Source organism: Hypanus sabinus, chromosome 31 (assembly GCF_030144855.1).
Source record: "Hypanus sabinus isolate sHypSab1 chromosome 31, sHypSab1.hap1, whole genome shotgun sequence".
NCBI classification, from domain to species: Eukaryota; Metazoa; Chordata; class Chondrichthyes; order Myliobatiformes; family Dasyatidae; genus Hypanus; species Hypanus sabinus.
Window position 1 is genome coordinate 22,536,414 of NC_082736.1, and position 20,894 is coordinate 22,557,307.

Genomic DNA, 20,894 nt, shown 5'->3' on the forward strand with positions numbered 1-20,894 from the left:
GATTAGGAGGGGAGGTTCTGGAGGAGATGAGGGATTTGGAAAGGGTGGAGGTTCTGGATGAGATGAGGGATTAGGAGGGGAGGTTCTGGAGGAGATGAGGGATTTGGAAAGGGTGGTGGTTATGGAGGAGAGGAGGGTTTAGGAGAGGGTGGAGGTTCTGGAGGAGGTGAGGGTTTAGGAGGGGAGGTTCTGGAGGAGATGAGGGATTGGGAGGGGAGGTTCTGGAGGAGGTGAGGGTTTAGGATGGGAGGTTCGAGGAGATGAGGGATTAGGTGGGGAGATTCTGGAGGAGATGAGGGATTTGGAAAGGGTGGAGGTTCTGGAGGAGATGAGGGATTAGGAGGGGAGGTTCTGGAGGAGGTGAGGGTTTAGGAAAGGGTGGAGGTTCTGGAGGAGATGAGGGTTTAGTAGAGGGTGGAAGTTCTGGAGCAGGTGAGAGTTTAGGAAAGGGTGGAGCTTCTGCAGGAGATGAGGGATTAGGAGGGGAGGTTCTGGAGGAGATGAGGGTTTAGGAAAGGGTGGAGGTTCTGGAGGAGGTGAGGTTCTGGAGGAGATGAGGGTTTAGGAGGGGAGGTTCTGGAGGAAATGAGGGTTTAGGACGGGAGGTTCTGGAGGAGATGAGGGATTGGGAGGGGAGGTTCTGGAGGAGATGAGGGATTTGGAAAGAGTGGAGGTTCTGGAGGAGATGAGGGTTTAGGAGAGGGTGGAGGTTCTAGAGGAGATGAGGGTTTAGGAGAGGGTGGAGGTTCTGGAGGAGGTGAGGATTTAGGAGGGGAGGTTCTGGAGGAGATGACGGTTTAGGAGGGGAGGTTCTGGAGGAGATGAGGATTTAGTAGAGGGTGGAGGTTCTGGAGGAGGTGAGGGATTAGGAGGGGAGGTTCTGGAGGAGATGAGGGATTTGGAAAGCGTGGAGGTTGTGGATGAGATGAGGGATTAGGAGGGGAGGTTCTGGAGGAGATGAGGGATTTGGAAAGGGTGGAGGTTATGGAGGAGAGGAGGGTTTAGGAGAGGGTGGAGGTTCTGGAGGAGATGAGGGATTGGGAGGGGAGGTTCTGGAGGAGGTGAGGGTTTAGGAGGGGAGGTTCTGGAGGAGATGAGGGTTTAGGAGGGGAGGTTCTGGAGGAGATGAGGGTTTAGGAGGGGAGGTTCTGGAGGAGATGAGGGTTTAGGAGGGGAGGTTCTGGAGCAGATGAGGGTTTAGGAGAGGGTGGAGGTTCTGGAGGAGGTGAGGGATTTGGAAAGGGTGGAGGTTCTGGAGGAGATGAGGGTTTAGGAGAGGGTGGAGGTTCTGGAGGAGGTGAGGGTTTAGGAGGGGAGGTTCTGGAGGAGATGAGGGTTTAGGAGGGGAGGTTCTGGAGCAGATGAGGGTTTAGGAGAGGGTGGAGGTTCTGGAGGAGGTGAGGGATTTGGAAAGGGTGGAGGTTCTGGAGGAGATGAGGGTTTAGGAGGGGAGGTTCTGGAGGGATTTGGAAAGGGTGGAGCTTCTGGAGGAGATGAGGGATTAGTAGAGGGTCGAGGTTCTGGAGGAGTTGTGGGATTAGGAGGGGAGTTTCTGGAGGAGGTGAGGGATTAGGAGGGGAGGTTCTGGAGGAGATGAGGGATTAGGTGGGGAGATTCTGGAGGAGATGAGGGATTTGGAAAGGGTGGAGGTTCTGGAGGAGATGAGGGATTAGGAGGGGAGGTTCTGGAGGAGGTGAGGGTTTAGGAAAGGGTGGAGGTTCTGGAGGAGATGAGGGTTTAGTAGAGGGTGGAAGTTCTGGAGGAGGTGAGAGATTAGGAAAGGGTGGAGGTTCTGCAGGAGATGAGGGATTAGGAGGGGATGTTCTGGGGGAGATGAGGGTTTAGGAGAGGAGGTACCTGGAGGAGATGAGGGATTAGGAGGGGAGGTTTTGGGGGAGATGAGGGTTTAGGAGAGGAGGTACCTGGAGGAGATGAGGGATTTGGAAAGGGTGGAGGTTCTGGAGGAGATGAGGGTTTAGGAGAGGAGGTTCTGGAGGAGATGAGGGTTTAGGAAAGGGTGGAGGTTCTGGAGGAGATGAGGGTTTAGGTGGGGAGGTTCTGGAGGAGATGAGGGTTTAGGAGAGGGTGGTGGTTCTGGAGGAGATGAGGGATTAGGAGGGGAGGTTCTGGAGGAGATGAGGGATTGGGAGGGGAGGTTCTGGAGGAGATGAGGGTTTAGGAAAGGGTGGAGGTTCTGGAGGAGGTGAGGGTTTAGGAGGGGAGGTTCTGGAGGAGATGAGGGTTTAGGAGAGGGTGGAGGTTCTGGAGGAGATGAGGGATTAGGAGGGGAGGTTCTGGGGGAGATGAGGGTTTAGGAGAGGAGGTACCTGGAGGAGATGAGGGATTAGGAGGGGAGGTTTTGGGGGAGATGAGGGTTTAGGAGAGGAGGTACCTGGAGGAGATGAGGGATTTGGAAAGGGTGGAGGTTCTGGAGGAGATGAGGGTTTAGGAGAGGAGGTTCTGGAGGAGATGAGGGTTTAGGAAAGGGTGGAGGTTCTGGAGGAGATGAGGGTTTAGGTGGGGAGGTTCTGGAGGAGATGAGGGTTTAGGAGAGGGTGGTGGTTCTGGAGGAGATGAGGGATTAGGAGGGGAGGTTCTGGAGGAGATGAGGGATTGGGAGGGGAGGTTCTGGAGGAGATGAGGGTTTAGGAAAGGGTGGAGGTTCTGGAGGAGGTGAGGGTTTAGGAGGGGAGGTTCTGGAGGAGATGAGGGTTTAGGAGAGGGTGGAGGTTCTGGAGGAGATGAGGGATTAGGAGGGGAGGTTCTGGAGGGATTTGGAAAGGGTGGAGGTTCTGGAGGAGATGAGGGATTAGGAGGGGAGATTCTGGAGGAGATGAGGGATTTGGAAAGGGTGGAGGTTCTGGAGGAGATGAGGGATTAGGAGGGGAGGTTCTGGAGGAGGTGAGGGTTTAGGAAAGGGTGGAGGTTCTGGAGGAGATGAGGGTTTAGGAACGGGTGGAGGTTCTGGAGGAGATGAGGGATTAGTAGAGGGTCGAGGTTCTGGAGGAGGTGAGGGATTAGGATGGAAATTTCTGGAGGAGGTGAGGGATTAGGAGGGGAGGTTCTGGGGGAGATGAGGGTTTAGGAGAGGAGGTAGCTGGAGGAGATGAGGGATTTGGAAAGGGTGGAGGTTCTGGAGGAGATGAGGGTTTAGGAAAGGAGGTTCTGGAGGAGATGAGGGTTTAGGAAAGGGTGGAGGTTCTGGAGGAGATGAGGGTTTATGTGGGGAGGTTCTGGAGGAGATGAGGGTTTAGGAGAGGGTGGTGGTTCTGGAGGAGATGAGGGATTAGGAGGGGAGGTTCTGGAGGAGATGAGGGTTTAGGAGGGGAGGTTCTGGAGGAGATGAGGGATTAGTAGAGGGTCGAGGTTCTGGAGGAGTTGTGGGATTAGGAGGGGAGTTTCTGGAGGAGGTGAGGGATTAGGAGGGGAGGTTCTGGAGGAGATGAGGGATTAGGTGGGGAGATTCTGGAGGAGATGAGGGATTTGGAAAGGGTGGAGGTTCTGGAGGAGATGAGGGATTAGGAGGGGAGGTTCTGGAGGAGGTGAGGGTTAAGGAAAAGGTGGAGGTTCTGGAGGAGATGAGGGTTTAGTAGAGGGTGGAAGTTCTGGAGAAGGTGAGAGTTTAGGAAAGGGTGGAGGTTCTGCAGGAGATGAGGGATTAGGAGGGGAGGTTCTGGGGGAGATGAGGGTTTAGGAGAGGAGGTACCTGGAGGAGATGAGGGATTTGGAAAGGATGGAGGTTCTGGAGGAGATGAGGGTTTAGGAGAGGAGGTTCTGGAGGAGATGAGGGTTTAGGAAAGGGTAGAGGTTCTGGAGGAGATGAGGGTTTAGGTGGGGAGGTTCTGGAGGGATTTGGAAAGGGTGGAGGTTCTGGAGGAGATGAGGGATTAGGAGGTGAGATTCTGGAGGAGATGAGGGATTTGGAAAGGGTGGAGGTTTGGAGGAGATGAGGGATTAGGAGGGGAGGTTCTGGAGGAGGTGAGAGTTTAGGAAAGGGTGGAGGTTCTGGAGGAGATGAGGGTTTAGGAACGGGTGGAGGATCTGAAGGAGATGAGGGATTAGTAGAGGGTCGAGGTTCTGGAGGAGGTGAGGGATTAGGATGGGAGTTTCTGGAGGAGGTGTGGGATTAGGAGGGGAGGTTCTGGAGGAGATGAGGGATTAGGTGGGGAGTTTCTGGAGGAGATGAGGGATTTGGAAAGGGTGGAGGTTCTGGAGGAGATGAGGGATTAGGAGGGGATGTTCTGGAGGAGGTGAGGGTTTAGGAAAGGGTGGAGGTTCTGGAGGAGATGAGGGTTTAGTAGAGGGTGGAAGTTCTGGAGGAGGTGAGAGTTTAGGAAAGGGTGGAGGTTCTGCAGGAGATGAGGGATTAGGAGGGGAGGTTCTGGGGGAGATGAGGGTTTAGGAGAGGAGGTACCTGGAGGAGATGAGGGATTTGGAAAGGGTGGAGGTTCTGGAGGAGTTGAGGGTTTAGGAGAGGAGGTTCTGGAGGAGATGAGGGTTTAGGAAAGGGTTGAGGTTCTGGAGGAGATGAGGGTTTAGGAGAGGGTGGAGGTTCTGGAGGAGATGAGGGTTTAGGAGAGGGTGGAGGTTCTGGAGGAGGTGAGGGATTAGGAGGGGAGGTTCTGGAGGAGATGAGGGTTTAGGAAAGGGTGGAGGTTCTGGAGGAGGTGAGGTTCTGGAGGAGATGAGGGTTTAGGAGGGGAGGTTCTGGAGGAGATGAGGGTTTAGGAGGGGAGGTTCTGGAGGAGATGAGGATTTAGTAGAGGGTGGAGGTTCTGGAGGAGGGGAGGGTTTAGGAGGGGTGGTTCTGGAGGAGATGAGGGTTTAGGAGGGGAGGTTCTGGAGGAGATGAGGGTTTAGGAGGGTGGAGGTTCTGGAGGAGGTGAGGGATTTGGAAAGGGTGGAGGTTCTGGAGGAGATGAGGGTTTAGGAGAGGGTGGAGGTTCTGGAGGAGGTGAGGGTTTAGGAGGGGAGGTTCTGGAGGAGATGAGGGATTGGGAGGGGAGGTTCTGGAGGAGATGAGGGTTTAGGAGAAGAGGTTCTGGAGGAGATGCGGATTTACTAGAGAGTGGAGGTTCTGCAGGAGTTGAGGGATTAGGAGGGGAGGTTCTGGGGGAGATGAGGGTTTAGGAGAGGAGGTACCTGGAGGAGATGAGGGATTTGGAAAGGGTGGAGGTTCTGGAGGAGATGAGGGATTGGGAGGGGAGGTTCTGGAGGAGATGAGGGTTTAGGAAAGGGTGGAGGTTCTGGAGGAGGTGAGGGTTTAGGAGGGGAGGTTCTGGAGGAGATGAGGGTTTAGGAGAGGGTGGAGGTTCTGGAGGAGATGAGGGATTAGGAGGGGAGGTTCTGGAGGGATTTGGAAAGGGTGGAGGTTCTGGAGGAGATGAGGGATTAGGAGGGGAGATTCTGGAGGAGATGAGGGATTTGGAAAGGGTGGAGGTTCTGGAGGAGATGAGGGATTAGGAGGGGAGGTTCTGTAGGAGGTGAGGGATTAGGAGGGGAGGTTCTGGAGGAGACGAGGGTTTAGGAAAGGGTGGAGGTTCTGGAGGAGGGGAGGTTCTGGAGGAGATGAGGGATTGGGAGGGGAGGTTCTGGAGGAGATGAGGGATTTGGAATGAGTGGAGGTTCTGGAGGAGATGAGGGTTTGGGAGAGGGTGGAGGTTCTGGAGGAGATGAGAGTTTAGGAGGGGAGGTTCTGGAGGAGATGAGGATTTAGTAGAGGGTGGAGGTTCTGGAGGAGGGGAGGGTTTAGGAGGGGTGGTTCTGGAGGAGATGAGGGTTTAGGAGGGGAGGTTCTGGAGGAGATGAGGGTTTAGGAGGGTGGAGGTTCTGGAGGAGGTGAGGGATTAGGAGGGGAGTTTCTGGAGGAGATGAGGGTTTAGGAAAGGGTGGAGGTTCTGGAGGAGGTGAGGTTCTGGAGGAGATGAGGGTTTAGGAGGGGAGGTTCTGGAGGAGATGAGGGTTTAGGAGGGGAGGTTCTGGAGGAGATGAGGATTTAGTAGAGGGTGGAGGTTCTGGAGGAGGGGAGGGTTTAGGAGGGGTGGTTCTGGAGGAGATGAGGGTTTTGGAGGGGAGGTTCTGGAGGAGATGAGGGTTTAGGAGGGTGGAGGTTCTGGAGGAGGTGAGGGATTTGGAAAGGGTGGAGGTTCTGGAGGAGATGAGGGTTTAGGAGAGGGTGGAGGTTCTGGAGGAGGTGAGGGTTTAGGAGGGGAGGTTCTGGAGGAGATGAGGGTTTAGGAGAGGAGGTTCTGGAGGAGATGAGGATTTACTAGAGGGTGGAGGTTCTGGAGGAGGTGAGGGATTGGGAGGGGAGGTTCTGGAGGAGATGAGGGATTTGGAATGAGTGGAGGTTCTGGAGGAGATGAGGGTTTGGGAGAGGGTGGAGGTTCTGGAGGAGATGAGGGTTTAGGAGGGGAGGTTCTGGAGGAGATGAGGATTTAGTAGAGGGTGGAGGTTCTGGAGGAGGGGAGGGTTTAGGAGGGGTGGTTCTGGAGGAGATGAGGGTTTAGGAGGGGAGGTTCTGGAGGAGATGAGGGTTTAGGAGGGTGGAGGTTCTGGAGGAGGTGAGGGATTTGGAAAGGGTGGAGGTTCTGGAGGAGATGAGGGTTTAGGAGAGGGTGGAGGTTCTGGAGGAGGTGAGGGTTTAGGAGGGGAGGTTCTGGAGGAGCTGAGGGATTGGGAGGGGAGGTTCTGGAGGAGATGAGGGTTTAGGAGAGGAGGTTCTGGAGGAGATGAGGATTTACTAGAGGGTGGAGGTTCTGGAGGAGGTGAGGGATTAGGAGGGGAGGTACCTGGAGGAGATGAGGGATTTGGAAAGGGTGGAGGTTCTGGAGGAGTTGAGGGTTTAGGAGAGGAGGTTCTGGAGGAGATGAGGGTTTAGGAAAGGGTTGAGGTTCTGGCGGAGATGAGGGTTTAGGAGAGGGTGGAGGTTCTGGAGGAGATGAGGGTTTAGGAGAGGGTGGAGGTTCTGGAGGAGGTGAGGGATTAGGAGGGGAGGTTCTGGAGGAGATGAGGGTTTAGGAAAGGGTGGAGGTTCTGGAGGAGGGGAGGTTCTGGAGGAGATGAGGGATTGGGAGGGGAGGTTCTGGAGGAGATGAGGGATTTGGAAAGAGTGGAGGTTCTGGAGGAGATGAGGGTTTAGGAGAGGGTGGAGGTTCTGGAGGAGGTGAGGGTTTAGGAGGGGAGGTTCTGGAGGAGATGAGGGATTGGGAGGGGAGGTTCTGGAGGAGATGAGGGTTTAGGAGAGGGTGGAGGTTCTGGAGGAGGTGAGGATTTAGGAGGGGAGGTTCTGGAGGAGATGAGGGTTTAGGAGGGGAGGTTCTGGAGGAGATGAGGATTTAGTAGAGGGTGGAGGTACTGGAGGAGGGGAGGGTTTAGGAGGGGTGGTTCTGGAGGAGATGAGGGTTTAGGAGGGGAGGTTCTGGAGGAGATGAGGGTTTAGGAGGGTGGAGGTTCTGGAGGAGGTGAGGGATTTGGAAAGGGTGGAGGTTCTGGAGGAGATGAGGGTTTAGGAGAGGGTGGAGGTTCTGGAGGAGGTGAGGGTTTAGGAGGGGAGGTTCTGGAGGAGATGAGGGATTGGGAGGGGAGGTTCTGGAGGAGATGAGGGTTTAGGAGAGGAGGTTCTGGAGGAGATGAGGATTTACTAGAGGGTGGAGGTTCTGGAGGAGGTGAGGGATTAGGAGGGGAGGTACCTGGAGGAGATGAGGGATTTGGAAAGGGTGGAGGTTCTGGAGGAGTTGAGGGTTTAGGAGTGGAGGTTCTGGAGGAGTTGAGGGTTTAGGAAAGGGTTGAGGTTCTGGAGGAGATGAGGGTTTAGGAGAGGGTGGAGGTTCTGGAGGAGATGAGGGTTTAGGAGAGGGTGGAGGTTCTGGAGGAGGTGAGGGATTAGGAGGGGAGGTTCTGGAGGAGATGAGGGTTTAGGAAAGGGTGGAGGTTCTGGAGGAGGTGAGGTTCTGGAGGAGATGAGGGTTTAGGAGGGGAGGTTCTGGAGGAGATGAGGGTTTAGGAGGGGAGGTTCTGGAGGAGATGAGGGATTGGGATGGAAGGTTCTGGAGGAGATGAGGGATTTGGAAAGAGTGGAGGTTCTGGAGGAGATGAGGGTTTAGGAGAGGGTGGAGGTTCTGGAGGAGGTGAGGGTTTAGGAGGGGAGGTTCTGGAGGAGATGAGGGATTGGGAGGGGAGGTTCTGGAGGAGATGAGGGTTTAGGAGAGGGTGGAGGTTCTGGAGGAGGTGAGGATTTAGGAGGGGAGGTTCTGGAGGAGATGAGGGTTTAGGAGGGGAGGTTCTGGAGGAGATGAGGATTTAGTAGAGGGTGGAGGTTCTGGAGGAGGGGAGGGTTTAGGAGGGGTGGTTCTGGAGGAGATGAGGGTTTAGGAGGGGAGGTTCTGGAGGAGATGAGGGTTTAGGAGGGTGGAGGTTCTGGAGGAGGTGAGGGATTTGGAAAGGGTGGAGGTTCTGGAGGAGATGAGGGTTTAGGAGAGGGTGGAGGTTCTGGAGGAGGTGAGGGTTTAGGAGGGGAGGTTCTGGAGGAGATGAGGGATTGGGAGGGGAGGTTCTGGAGGAGATGAGGGTTTAGGAGAGGAGGTTCTGGAGGAGATGAGGATTTACTAGAGGGTGGAGGTTCTGGAGGAGGTGAGGGATTGGGAGGGGAGGTTCTGGAGGAGATGAGGGATTTGGAATGAGTGGAGGTTCTGGAGGAGATGAGGGTTTGGGAGAGGGTGGAGGTTCTGGAGGAGATGAGGGTTTAGGAGGGGAGGTTCTGGAGGAGATGAGGATTTAGTAGAGGGTGGAGGTTCTGGAGGAGGGGAGGGTTTAGGAGGGGTGGTTCTGGAGGAGATGAGGGTTTAGGAGGGGAGGTTCTGGAGGAGATGAGGGTTTAGGAGGGGAGGTTCTGGAGCAGATGAGGGTTTAGGAGAGGGTGGAGGTTCTGGAGGAGGTGTGGGATTTGGAAAGGGTGGAGGTTCTGGAGGAGATGAGGGTTTAGGAGAGGGTGGAGGTTCTGGAGGAGGTGAGGGTTTAGGAGGGGAGATTCTGGAGGAGATGAGGGATTGGGAGGGGAGGTTCTGGAGGAGATGAGGGTTTAGGAGAGGGTGGAGGTTCTGGAGGAGGTGAGGGTTTAGGAGGGGATGTTCTGGAGGAGATGAGGATTTACTAGAGGGTGGAGGTTCTGGAGGAGGTGAGGGATTAGGAGGGGAGGTTCGGGAGGAGATGAGGTTTATGTAGAGGGTCGAGGTTCTGGAGGAGGTGAGGGTTTGGGAGGGGAGGTTCTGGAGGAGGTGAGGGATTGGGAGGGGAGGTTCTGGAGGAGGTGAAGGATTGGGAGGGGAGGTTCTGGAGGAGATGAGGATTTAGTAGAGGGTGGAGGTTCTGGAGGAGGTGAGGGATTGGGAGGGGAGGTTCTGGAGGAGATGAGGGTTTAGTAGAGGGTGGAGGTTCTGTAGGAGGTGAGGGATTGGGAGGGGAGGTTCTGGTGGAGATGAGGGATTAGTACAGGGTGGAGGTTCTGCAGGAGATGAGGGTTTAGTAGAGGGTGGAGGTTCTGGAGGAGGTGAGGGATTGGGAGTGGAGGTTCTGTAGGAGGTGAGGGATTGGGAGGGGAGGTTCTGGAGGAGATGAGGGATTAGAACAGGGTGGAGGTTCTGGAGGAGGTGAGGGATTAGGAGGGGAGGTTCTGGAGGAGATGAGGGATTGGGAGGGGAGGTTCTGGAGGAGATGAGGGATTTGGAAAGAGTGGAGGTTCTGGAGGAGATGAGGGTTTAGGAGAGGGTGGAGGTTCTGGAGGAGGTGAGGGTTTAGGAGGGGAGGTTCTGGAGGAGATGAGGGATTGGGAGGGGAGGTTCTGGAGGAGATGAGGGTTTAGGAGAGGGTGGAGGTTCTGGAGGAGGTGAGGATTTAGGAGGGGAGGTTCTGGAGGAGATGAGGGTTTAGGAGGGGAGGTTCTGGAGGAGATGAGGATTTAGTAGAGGGTGGAGGTTCTGGAGGAGGGGAGGGTTTAGGAGGGGTGGTTCTGGAGGAGATGAGGGTTTAGGAGGGGAGGTTCTGGAGGAGATGAGGGTTTAGGAGGGTGGAGGTTCTGGAGGAGGTGAGGGATTTGGAAAGGGTGGAGGTTCTGGAGGAGATGAGGGTTTAGGAGAGGGTGGAGGTTCTGGAGGAGGTGAGGGTTTAGGAGGGGAGGTTCTGGAGGAGATGAGGGATTGGGAGGGGAGGTTCTGGAGGAGATGAGGGTTTAGGAGAGGAGGTTCTGGAGGAGATGAGGATTTACTAGAGGGTGGAGGTTCTGGAGGAGGTGAGGGATTAGGAGGGGAGGTTCTGGAGGAGATGAGGGATTGGGATGGAAGGTTCTGGAGGAGATGAGGGATTTGGAAAGAGTGGAGGTTCTGGAGGAGATGAGGGTTTAGGAGAGGGTGGAGGTTCTGGAGGAGGTGAGGGTTTAGGAGGGGAGGTTCTGGAGGAGATGAGGGATTGGGAGGGGAGGTTCTGGAGGAGATGAGGGATTTGGAAAGAGTGGAGGTTCTGGAGGAGGTGAAGGATTGGGAGGGGAGGTTCTGGAGGAGATGAGGATTTAGTAGAGGGTGGAGGTTCTGGAGGAGGTGAGGGATTGGGAGGGGAGGTTCTGGAGGAGATGAGGGTTTAGTAGAGGGTGGAGGTTCTGTAGGAGGTGAGGGATTGGGAGGGGAGGTTCTGGTGGAGATGAGGGATTAGTACAGGGTGGAGGTTCTGCAGGAGATGAGGGTTTAGTAGAGGGTGGAGGTTCTGGAGGAGGTGAGGGATTGGGAGGGGAGGTTCTGTAGGAGGTGAGGGATTGGGAGGGGAGGTTCTGGAGGAGATGAGGGATTAGAACAGGGTGGAGGTTCTGGAGGAGGTGAGGGATTAGGAGGGGAGGTTCTGGAGGAGATGAGGGATTGGGAGGGGAGGTTCTGGAGGAGGTGAGGGATTGGGAGGGGAGGTTCTGGAGGAGATGAAGGATTGGGAGGGGAGGTTCTGGAGGACATGAGGATTTAGTAGAGGGTCGAGGTTCTGGAGGAGGTGAGGGATTGGGAGGGGAGGTTCTGGAGGAGATGAGGGATTAGAACAGGGTGGAGGTTCTGCAGGAGCCGACGGTGAGGGGTGTGTTCCGCCCCACCTACCAGGAAGGTGGCCTTGAAGTAGGTGTTGACGGAGGGTCCCGTGGAGCCCAGGATGTCCGGCGTCATCAGCGGCACCGAGGAAAGCTGACTCCCGTTCTGCAGCCAGTCATTCCGCCGCAGGTCCGACATCTTCAGCCTCTTGGAGGGCTCGACTGTCAGCAGGCCTGGGAGGTGGGGGTAGAGCGCAGGGTCAGAGCGAGGCTCCCTCGGGTCCACAGCGGCCAGTGGGGGGGGGGGGGGGGGTCACACCTCCCCGTGGAGAGGTTCCCACACCAGCAACAACACACCCCTCCCTGACCCAGCGCGGGCAGACACCGCCCCCCCCACACCCTCCACAAGCACAGTGCGGATAGCTCAATCCCAGTTTTATTCATAATATTTGATAAGTAACCTATTCTGATTAAAAAATACAAATGAAGAAATGGTCATTATTACCTTCATAAACACCACACATTAAATGGCAGTGTACAACAGGGCCTGCGGCTCACGGTATTGTCCGATCCTTTACCCTACCGTTTTGCCCTTCCCTCCAACATAACCCTCTCAGTCATGTGCTTATCTACAATATCCCTGATATATCTGCCTCCACCACCATCCCTGGGAGGGCATTCCACACACCCACGGCTCTCTGTGTAAAAACAAAATTACCTCCGACCTCTCTCCGCAAAACGTCCCTCCAATCACATTCAAAGTAGCACACACAAATTGCCGGAAAGTCTATGAGAATAGGTTGAGTAAACTCGGCCTTTTCTCCTTGGAGCGACGGAGGATGAGAGGTGACCTGATAGAGGTGTACGAGATGAGGAGAGACATTGATCGTGTGGATAGTCAGAGGCTTTTTCCCAGGGCTGAAATGGCTAGCACGAGGGGGCACAGGTTTAAGGTGCTGGGGAGTAGGTACAGAGGAGATGTCAGGGGTAAGTTTTTTACTCAGAGAGTGGTGAGTGCGTGGAATGGGCTGCTGGCAACGGTGGTGGAGGCGGATACGATAGGGACTTTTAAGAGACTTTTAGAATAGGCACATGGAGCTCAGAAAAATAGAGGGCGATGGGTAAGCCTAGTAATTTCTAAGGTGAGGACGTGTTCAGCACAACATTGTGGGCCGAAGGGCCTGTATTGTGCTGTAGGGTTTCTATGTTTCCATGTTTCTATCTCAGCAGCGTGGATGGACAGTCGATGTTTGGAGCCGAGACCCTTCGTCGGGACCGAGAAGGAAGGGGGAAGATGCCGGAATGAAAAGGTGGGAGGGAGGGGAAGGAGGCCGGCTGGACAGCGATGGGTGAAGCCAGGTGGGAGGGCTGGAGAGGAAGGAATCTGGTAGGAGAGGACAGGGGACCCGGGGGGCAGTGAGTAGAGGTACAGGGTCAGAGTGGGGAGTAGAGAGAAGAGAAATCGATATTCAGGTGGGATACAAGCTGTTGTTCCCCCACCCCGAGGGTGGGACAAGAGGAGCCCGTAGTCCGACATACTTTCACCCTGGGCAAGAAGGCAGTCCACTCTATCGATGCCGGTAGTAACTGTGGGCAGCTCTGTCAACCCATCCCTCATCCTCCGTCACTCCAACGAGATAAACGGTGGCTCGCTCGGCCTGCTCGCCGGTCCGGACAGCGTCCCGCGGGGGGAGAAAGGAAATCCCCTCCGCACCCTCTTGAAAGCTTCCACACCCTTCCGACAGAACCGAGCGCGCTTCCCGTAGTAAACTTGGAGAGGGAATTCCCACGCACGTGACTCGCCCGGGGTGATACATCCTTCCACCGTTAGAGGGGACGAGGAGCCCAGGCCGAGGTCGCCCTAAAGGTGGCTGCGTCCTGTGGCACGCACTCTGACGCTTAGAAAATGCCAAGTGCCATTCGTCGACGGGCATCCCGATATGCTGGCGGAGCACGCCACGTTTCACCCAGTTAACACCCTTCCACATCACTGATTTATATCCTGGTCCTCCTGAACTGGATGCTGACATATGCCTTCCTCACCACAGAGTCAGCCTGCAAGTTAACCTGCACGAGGACTCCCAAGTCGGGCTGTGACCCGCACAAATCGCTGAAGATCGGGAGCCCTCGGTTGGTCGGCTGTCCCCTGGCATCTTTCTCCGTGGCCGCTTTTCAAATCGGCAGCCAGCATCCTCCACTCCTCCACTCCCCAGCCGTTCCCGAGGGAGCGGGTGTCGGGGATATGGTTCGAGTGGAAGGACAAGCCAAGAGAGGTCTTGAGGTTTGCTGCTGAGAACTGGCAATGAGGCTGTCGGCCAAATAGCCCAGACAGATTCTCGGAGACAACAACCAGCGGTTTCCACGGGGTCCCTGCCTTCCAGAGTACGCAGGGCGTTCAGCACTGGACGTCTGCTGGACTTACAGTCAGATTGTGGGATTTCTTATTGGGAGAACAGCAACATATTGCGGAGACTGTTTATTCAGGGTGAGGGTCAGTCACTGTGTAACTGTACAGAGTCACTGTTTATTCAGGGTGAGGGTCACTCACTGTGTAACTGTACAGAGTCACTGTTTATTCAGGGTGAGGGTCACTCACTGTGTAACTGTACAGAGTCACTGATATTCAGGGTGAGGGTCACTGTGTAACTGTACAGAGTCACTGTTTATTCAGGGTGAGGGTCACTCACTGTGTAACTGTACAGAGTCACTGATATTCAGGGTGAGGGTCACTGTGTAACTGTACAGAGTCACTGTTTATTCAGGGTGAGGGTCACTGTGTAACTGTACAGAGTCACTGTTTATTCAGGGTGAGGGTCACTCACTGTGTAACTGTACAGAGTCACTGTTTATTCAGGGTGAGGGTCACTCACTGTGTAACTGTACAGAGTCACTGTTTATTCAGGGTGAGGGTCACTCACTGTAACTGTACAGAGTTACTGTTTATTCAGGGTGAGGGTGACTGTGTAACTGTACAGAGTCACTGTTTATTCAGGGTGAGGGTCACTCACTGTAACTGTACAGAGTTACTGTTTATTCAGGGTGAGGGTCACTCACTGTGTAACTGTACAGAGTTACTGTTTATTCAGGGTGAGGGTCAGACACTGTGTAACTGTACAGAGTCACTGTTTATTCAGGGTGAGGGTCACTCACTGTGTAACTGTACAGAGTCACTGATATTCAGGGTGAGGGTCACTGTGTAACTGTACAGAGTCACTGTTTATTCAGGGTGAGGGTCACTGTGTAACTGTACAGAGTCACTGTTTATTCAGGGTGAGGGTCACTCACTGTGTAACTGTACAGAGTCACTGTTTATTCAGGGTGAGGGTCACTCACTGTGTAACTGTACAGAGTCACTGTTTATTCAGGGTGAGGGTCACTCACTGTGTAACTGTACAGAGTCACTGTTTATTCAGGGTGAGGGTCACTCACTGTGTAACTGTACAGAGTCACTGTTTATTCAGGGTGAGGGTCACTGTGTAACTGTACAGAGTCACTGTTTATTCAGGGTGAGGGTCACTCACTGTGTAACTGTACAGAGTCACTGTTTATTCAGGGTGAGGGTCACACTGTGTAACTGTACAGAGTCACTGTTTATTCAGGGTGAGGGTCACTGTGTAACTGTACAGAGTCACTGTTTATTCAGGGTGAGGGTCACTGTGTAACTGTACAGAGTCACTGTTTATTCAGGGTGAGGGTCACTCACTGTGTAACTGTACAGAGTCACTGTTTATTCAGGGTGAGGGTCTCTCACTGTGTAACTGTACAGGGTCACTGTTTATTCAGGGTGAGGGTCAGTCACTGTGTAACTGTACAGAGTCACTGTTTATTCAGGGTGACGGTCACTCACTGTGTAACTGTACAGAGTCACTGTTTATTCAGGGTGAGGGTCTCTCACTGTGTAACTGTACAGAGTCACTGTTTATTCAGGGTGAGGGTCACTCACTGTGTAACTGTACAGGGTCACTGTTTATTCAGGGTGAGGGTCACTGTGTAACTGTACAGAGTCACTGTTTATTCAGGGTGAGGGTCACTCACTGTGTAACTGTACAGGGTCACTGTTTATTCAGGGTGAGGGTCACTGTGTAACTGTACAGAGTCACTGTTTATTCAGGGTGAGGGTCACTCACTGTGTAACTGTACAGAGTCACTGATATTCAGGGTGAGGGTCACTGTGTAACTGTACAGAGTCACTGTTTATTCAGGGTGAGGGTCACTGTGTAACTACAGAGTCACTGTTTATTCAGGGTGAGGGTCACTGTGTAACTGTACAGAGTCACTGTTTATTCAGGGTGAGGGTCACTCACTGTGTAACTGTACAGAGTCACTGTTTATTCAGGGTGAGGGTCACTGTGTAACTGTACAGAGTCACTGTTTATTCAGGGTGAGGGTCACTCACTGTGTAACTGTACAGAGTCACTGTTTATTCAGGGAGAGGGTCACTCACTGTGTAACTGTACAGAGTCACTGTTTATTCAGGGTGAGGGTCACTCACTGTAACTGTACAGAGTTACTGTTTATTCAGGGTGAGGGTCACTCACTGTGTAACTGTACAGAGTCACTGTTTATTCAGGGTGAGGGTCACTGTGTAACTGTACAGAGTCACTGTTTATTCAGGGTGAGGGTCACTCACTGTGTAACTGTACAGAGTCACTGTTTATTCAGGGTGAGGGTCACTCACTGTGTAACTGTACAGAGTCACTGTTTATTCAGGGTGAGGGTCACTCACTGTAACTGTACAGAGTTACTGTTTATTCAGGGTGAGGGTCACTCACTGTGTAACTGTACAGAGTCACTGTTTATTCAGGGTGAGGGTCACTCACTGTGTAACTGTATAGAGTCACTGTTTATTCAGGGTGAGGGTCAGTCACTGTGTAACTGTACAGAGTCACTGTTTATTCAGGGTGAGGGTCACTCACTGTGTAACTGTACAGAGTCACTGTTTATTCAGGGTGAGGGTCACTGTGTAACTGTACAGAGTCACTGTTTACTCAGGGTGAGGGTCACTGTGTAACTGTACAGAGTCACTGTTTATTCAGGGTGAGGGTCACTGTGTAACTGTACAGAGTCACTGTTTATTCAGGGTGAGGGTCACTCACTGTGTAACTGTACAGAGTCACTGTTTATTCAGGGTGACGGTCACTCACTGTGTAACTGTACAGAGTCACTGTTTATTCAGGGTGAGGGTCACTCACTGTGTAACTGTACAGAGTTACTGTTTATTCAGGGTGAGGGTCACTGTGTAACTGTACAGAGTCACTGTTTATTCAGGGTGAGGGTCACTGTGTAACTGTACAGAGTCACTGTTTATTCAGGGTGAGGGTCACTCACTGTGTAACTGTACAGAGTCACTGTTTATTCAGGGTGAGGGTCTCTCACTGTGTAACTGTACAGGGTCACTGTTTATTCAGGGTGAGGGTCAGTCACTGTAACTGTACAGAGTTACTGTTTATTCAGGGTGAGGGTCACTGTGTAACTGTACAGAGTCACTGTTTATTCAGGGTGAGGGTCACTCACTGTGTAACTGTACAGAGTCACTGTTTATTCAGGGTGAGGGTCACTGTGTAACTGTACAGAGTCACTGTTTATTCAGGGTGAGGGTCACTCACTGTGTAACTGTACAGAGTCACTGTTTATTCAGGGTGAGGGTCACTCACTGTGTAACAGTACAGAGTCACTGATATTCAGGGTGAGGGTCACTGTGTAACTGTACAGAGTCACTGTTTATTCAGGGTGAGGGTCACTGTGTAACTGTACAGAGTCACTGTTTATTCAGGGTGAGGGTCACTGTGTAACTGTACAGAGTCACTGTTTATTCAGGGTGAGGGTCACTCACTGTGTAACTGTACAGAGTCACTGTTTATTCAGGGTGAGGGTCACTGTGTAACTGTACAGAGTCACTGTTTATTCAGGGTGAGGGTCACTCACTGTGTAACTGTACAGAGTCACTGTTTATTCAGGGTGAGGGTCACTGTGTAACTGTACAGAGTCACTGTTTATTCAGGGTGAGGGTCACTCACTGTGTAACTGTACAGAGTCACTGTTTATTCAGGGTGAGGGTCACTCACTGTGTAACTGTACAGAGTCACTGTTTATTCAGGGTGAGGGTCACTGTGTAACTGTACAGAGTCACTGTTTATTCAGGGTGAGGGTCACTGTGTAACTGTACAGAGTCACTGTTTATTCAGGGTGAGGGTCACTCACTGTGTAACTGTACAGAGTCACTGTTTATTCAGGGTGAGGGTCTCTCACTGTGTAACTGTACAGGGTCACTGTTTATTCAGGGTGAGGGTCAGTCACTGTGTAACTGTACAGAGTCACTGTTTATTCAGGGTGACGGTCACTCACTGTGTAACTGTACAGAGTCACTGTTTATTCAGGGTGAGGGTCTCTCACTGTGTAACTGTACAGAGTCACTGTTTATTCAGGGTGAGGGTCACTCACTGTGTAACTGTACAGGGTCACTGTTTATTCAGGGTGAGGGTCACTGTGTAACTGTACAGAGTCACTGTTTATTCAGGGTGAGGGTCACTCACTGTGTAACTGTACAGGGTCACTGTTTATTCAGGGTGAGGGTCACTGTGTAACTGTACAGAGTCACTGTTTATTCAGGGTGAGGGTCACTCACTGTGTAACTGTACAGAGTCACTGATATTCAGGGTGAGGGTCACTGTGTAACTGTACAGAGTCACTGTTTATTCAGGGTGAGGGTCACTGTGTAACTGTACAGAGTCACTGTTTATTCAGGGTGAGGGTCACTGTGTAACTGTACAGAGTCACTGTTTATTCAGGGTGAGGGTCACTCACTGTGTAACTGTACAGAGTCACTGTTTATTCAGGGTGAGGGTCACTGTGTAACTGTACAGAGTCACTGTTTATTCAGGGTGAGGGTCACTCACTGTGTAACTGTACAGAGTCACTGTTTATTCAGGGTGAGGGTCACTCACTGTGTAACTGTACAGAGTCACTGTTTATTCAGGGTGAGGGTCACTCACTGTAACTGTACAGAGTTACTGTTTATTCAGGGTGAGGGTCACTCACTGTGTAACTGTACAGAGTCACTGTTTATTCAGGGTGAGGGTCACCGTGTAACTGTACAGAGTCACTGTTTATTCAGGGTGAGGGTCACTCACTGTGTAACTGTACAGAGTCACTGTTTATTCAGGGTGAGGGTCACTCACTGTGTAACTGTACAGAGTCACTGTTTATTCAGGGTGAGGGTCACTCACTGTAACTGTACAGAGTTACTGTTTATTCAGGGTGAGGGTCACTCACTGTGTAACTGTACAGAGTCACTGTTTATTCAGGGTGAGGGTCACTCACTGTGTAACTGTATAGAGTCACTGTTTATTCAGGGTGAGGGTCAGTCACTGTGTAACTGTACAGAGTCACTGTTTATTCAGGGTGAGGGTCACTCACTGTGTAACTGTACAGAGTCACTGTTTATTCAGGGTGAGGGTCACTGTGTAACTGTACAGAGTCACTGTTTATTCAGGGTGAGGGTCACTGTGTAACTGTACAGAGTCACTGTTTATTCAGGGTGAGGGTCACTGTGTAACTGTACAGAGTCACTGTTTATTCAGGGTGAGGGTCACTCACTGTGTAACTGTACAGAGTCACTGTTTATTCAGGGTGACGGTCACTCACTGTGTAACTGTACAGAGTCACTGTTTATTCAGGGTGAGGGTCACTCACTGTGTAACTGTACAGAGTTACTGTTTATTCAGGGTGAGGGTCACTGTGTAACTGTACAGAGTCACTGTTTATTCAAGGTGAGGGTCACTGTGTAACTGTACAGAGTCACTGTTTATTCAGGGTGAGGGTCACTCACTGTGTAACTGTACAGAGTCACTGTTTATTCAGGGTGAGGGTCTCTCACTGTGTAACTGTACAGGGTCACTGTTTATTCAGGGTGAGGGTCAGTCACTGTGTAACTGTACAGAGTCACTGTTTATTCAGGGTGAGGGTCACTCACTGTGTAACTGTACAGGGTCACTGTTTATTCAGGGTGAGGGTCACTGTGTAACTGTACAGGGTCACTGTTTATTCAGGGTGAGGGTCACTCACTGTGTAACTGTACAGAGTCACTGTTTATTCAGGGTGAGGGTATCTCACTGTGTAACTCTACAGGGTCACTGTTTATTCAGGGTGAGGGTCACTGTGTAACTGTACAGAGTCACTGTTTATTCAGGGTGACGGTCACTCACTGTGTAACTGTACAGAGTCACTGTTCATTCAGGGTGAGGGTCACTCACTGTGTAACTACAGAGTCACTGTTTATTCAGGGTGAGGGTCACTCACTGTGTAACTGTACAGGGTCACTGTTTATTCAGGGTGAGGGTCACTGTGTAACTGTACAGAGTCACTGTTTATTCAGGGTGAGGGTCACTCACTGTGTAACTGTACAGAGTCACTGTTTATTCAGGGTGAGTGTCAGTCACTGTGTAACTGTACAGAGTCACTGTTTATTCAGGGTGAGGGTCACTGTGTAACTGTACAGAGTCACTGTTTATTCAGGGTGAGGGTCACTGTGTAACTGTACAGAGTCACTGTTTATTCAGGGTGAGGGTCACTCACTGTGTAACTGTACAGAGTCACTGTTTATTCAGGGTGAGGGTCACTCACTGTGTAACTGTACAGAGTCACTGTTTATTCAGGGTGAGGGTCACTGTGTAACTGTACAGAGTCACTGTTTATTCAGGGTGAGGGTCACTGTGTAACTGTACAGAGTCACTGTTTATTCAGGGTGAGGGTCACTGTGTAACTGTACAGAGTCACTGTTTATTCAGGGTGAGGGTCACTCACTGTGTAACTGTACAGAGTCACTGTTTATTCAGGGTGAGGGTCTCTCACTGTGTAACTGTACAGGGTCACTGTTTATTCAGGGTGAGGGTCACTCACTGTAACTGTACAGAGTTACTGTTTATTCAGGGTGAGGGTCTCTCACTGAGTAACTGTACAGGGTCACTGTTTATTCAGGGTGAGGGTCACTCACTGTGTAACTGTACAGGGTCACTGTTTATTCAGGGTGAGGGTCACTCACTGTAACTGTACAGAGTCACTGTTTATTCAGGGTGAGGGTCAGTCACTGTGTAACTGTACAGAGTCACTGTTTATTCAGGGTGAGGGTCACTCACTGTGTAACTGTACAGAGTCACTGTTTATTCAGGGTGAGGGTCTCTCACTGTGTAACTGTACAGGGTCACTGTTTATTCAGGGTGAGGGTCACTCACTGTGTAACTGTACAGGGTCACTGTTTATTCAGGGTGAGGGTCACTCACTGTGTAACTGTACAGAGTCACTGTTTATTCAGGGTGAGGGTCACTGTGTAACTGTACAGAGTCACTGTTTATTCAGGGTGAGGGTCACTCACTGTGTAACTGTACAGAGTCACTGTTTATTCAGGGTGAGGGTCAGTCACTGTGTAACTGTACAGAGTCACTGTTTATTCAGGGTGACGGTGACTCACTGTGTAACTGTACAGAGTCACTGTTTATTCAGCGTGAGGGTGACTGTGTAACTGTACAGAGTCACTGTTTATTCAGGGTGAGGGTCACTCACTGTAACTGTACAGAGTCACTGTTCATTCAGGGTGACGGTCACTCACTGTGTAACTGTACAGGGTCACTGTTTATTCAGGGTGAGGGTCAGTCACTGTGTAACTGTACAGAGTCACTGTTTATTCAGGGTGAGGGTCACTCACTGTGTAACTGTACAGGGTCACTGTTTATTCAGGGTGAGGGTCAGTCACTGTGTAACTGTACAGAGTCACTGTTTATTCAGGGTGAGGGTCAGTCACTGTGTAACTGTACAGAGTCACTGTTTATTCAGGGTGAGGGTC

The 20,894-nt window shown here is 52.1% G+C and overlaps 1 protein-coding gene across 1 annotated transcript in view; it reads right to left on the reverse strand.

Annotated features, from left to right (window-relative positions):
- The window catches only part of LOC132383956 (ribosomal protein S6 kinase alpha-5-like), a 77,386-nt gene that overhangs the window by 24,245 nt on the left and 32,247 nt on the right, over positions 1-20,894 (reverse strand). The window contains exon 11 of the mRNA XM_059955158.1: positions 11,127-11,290. Coding sequence (XP_059811141.1) covers positions 11,127-11,290 — 164 coding nt within the window. The remainder of the gene's footprint in view (positions 1-11,126; positions 11,291-20,894) is intronic.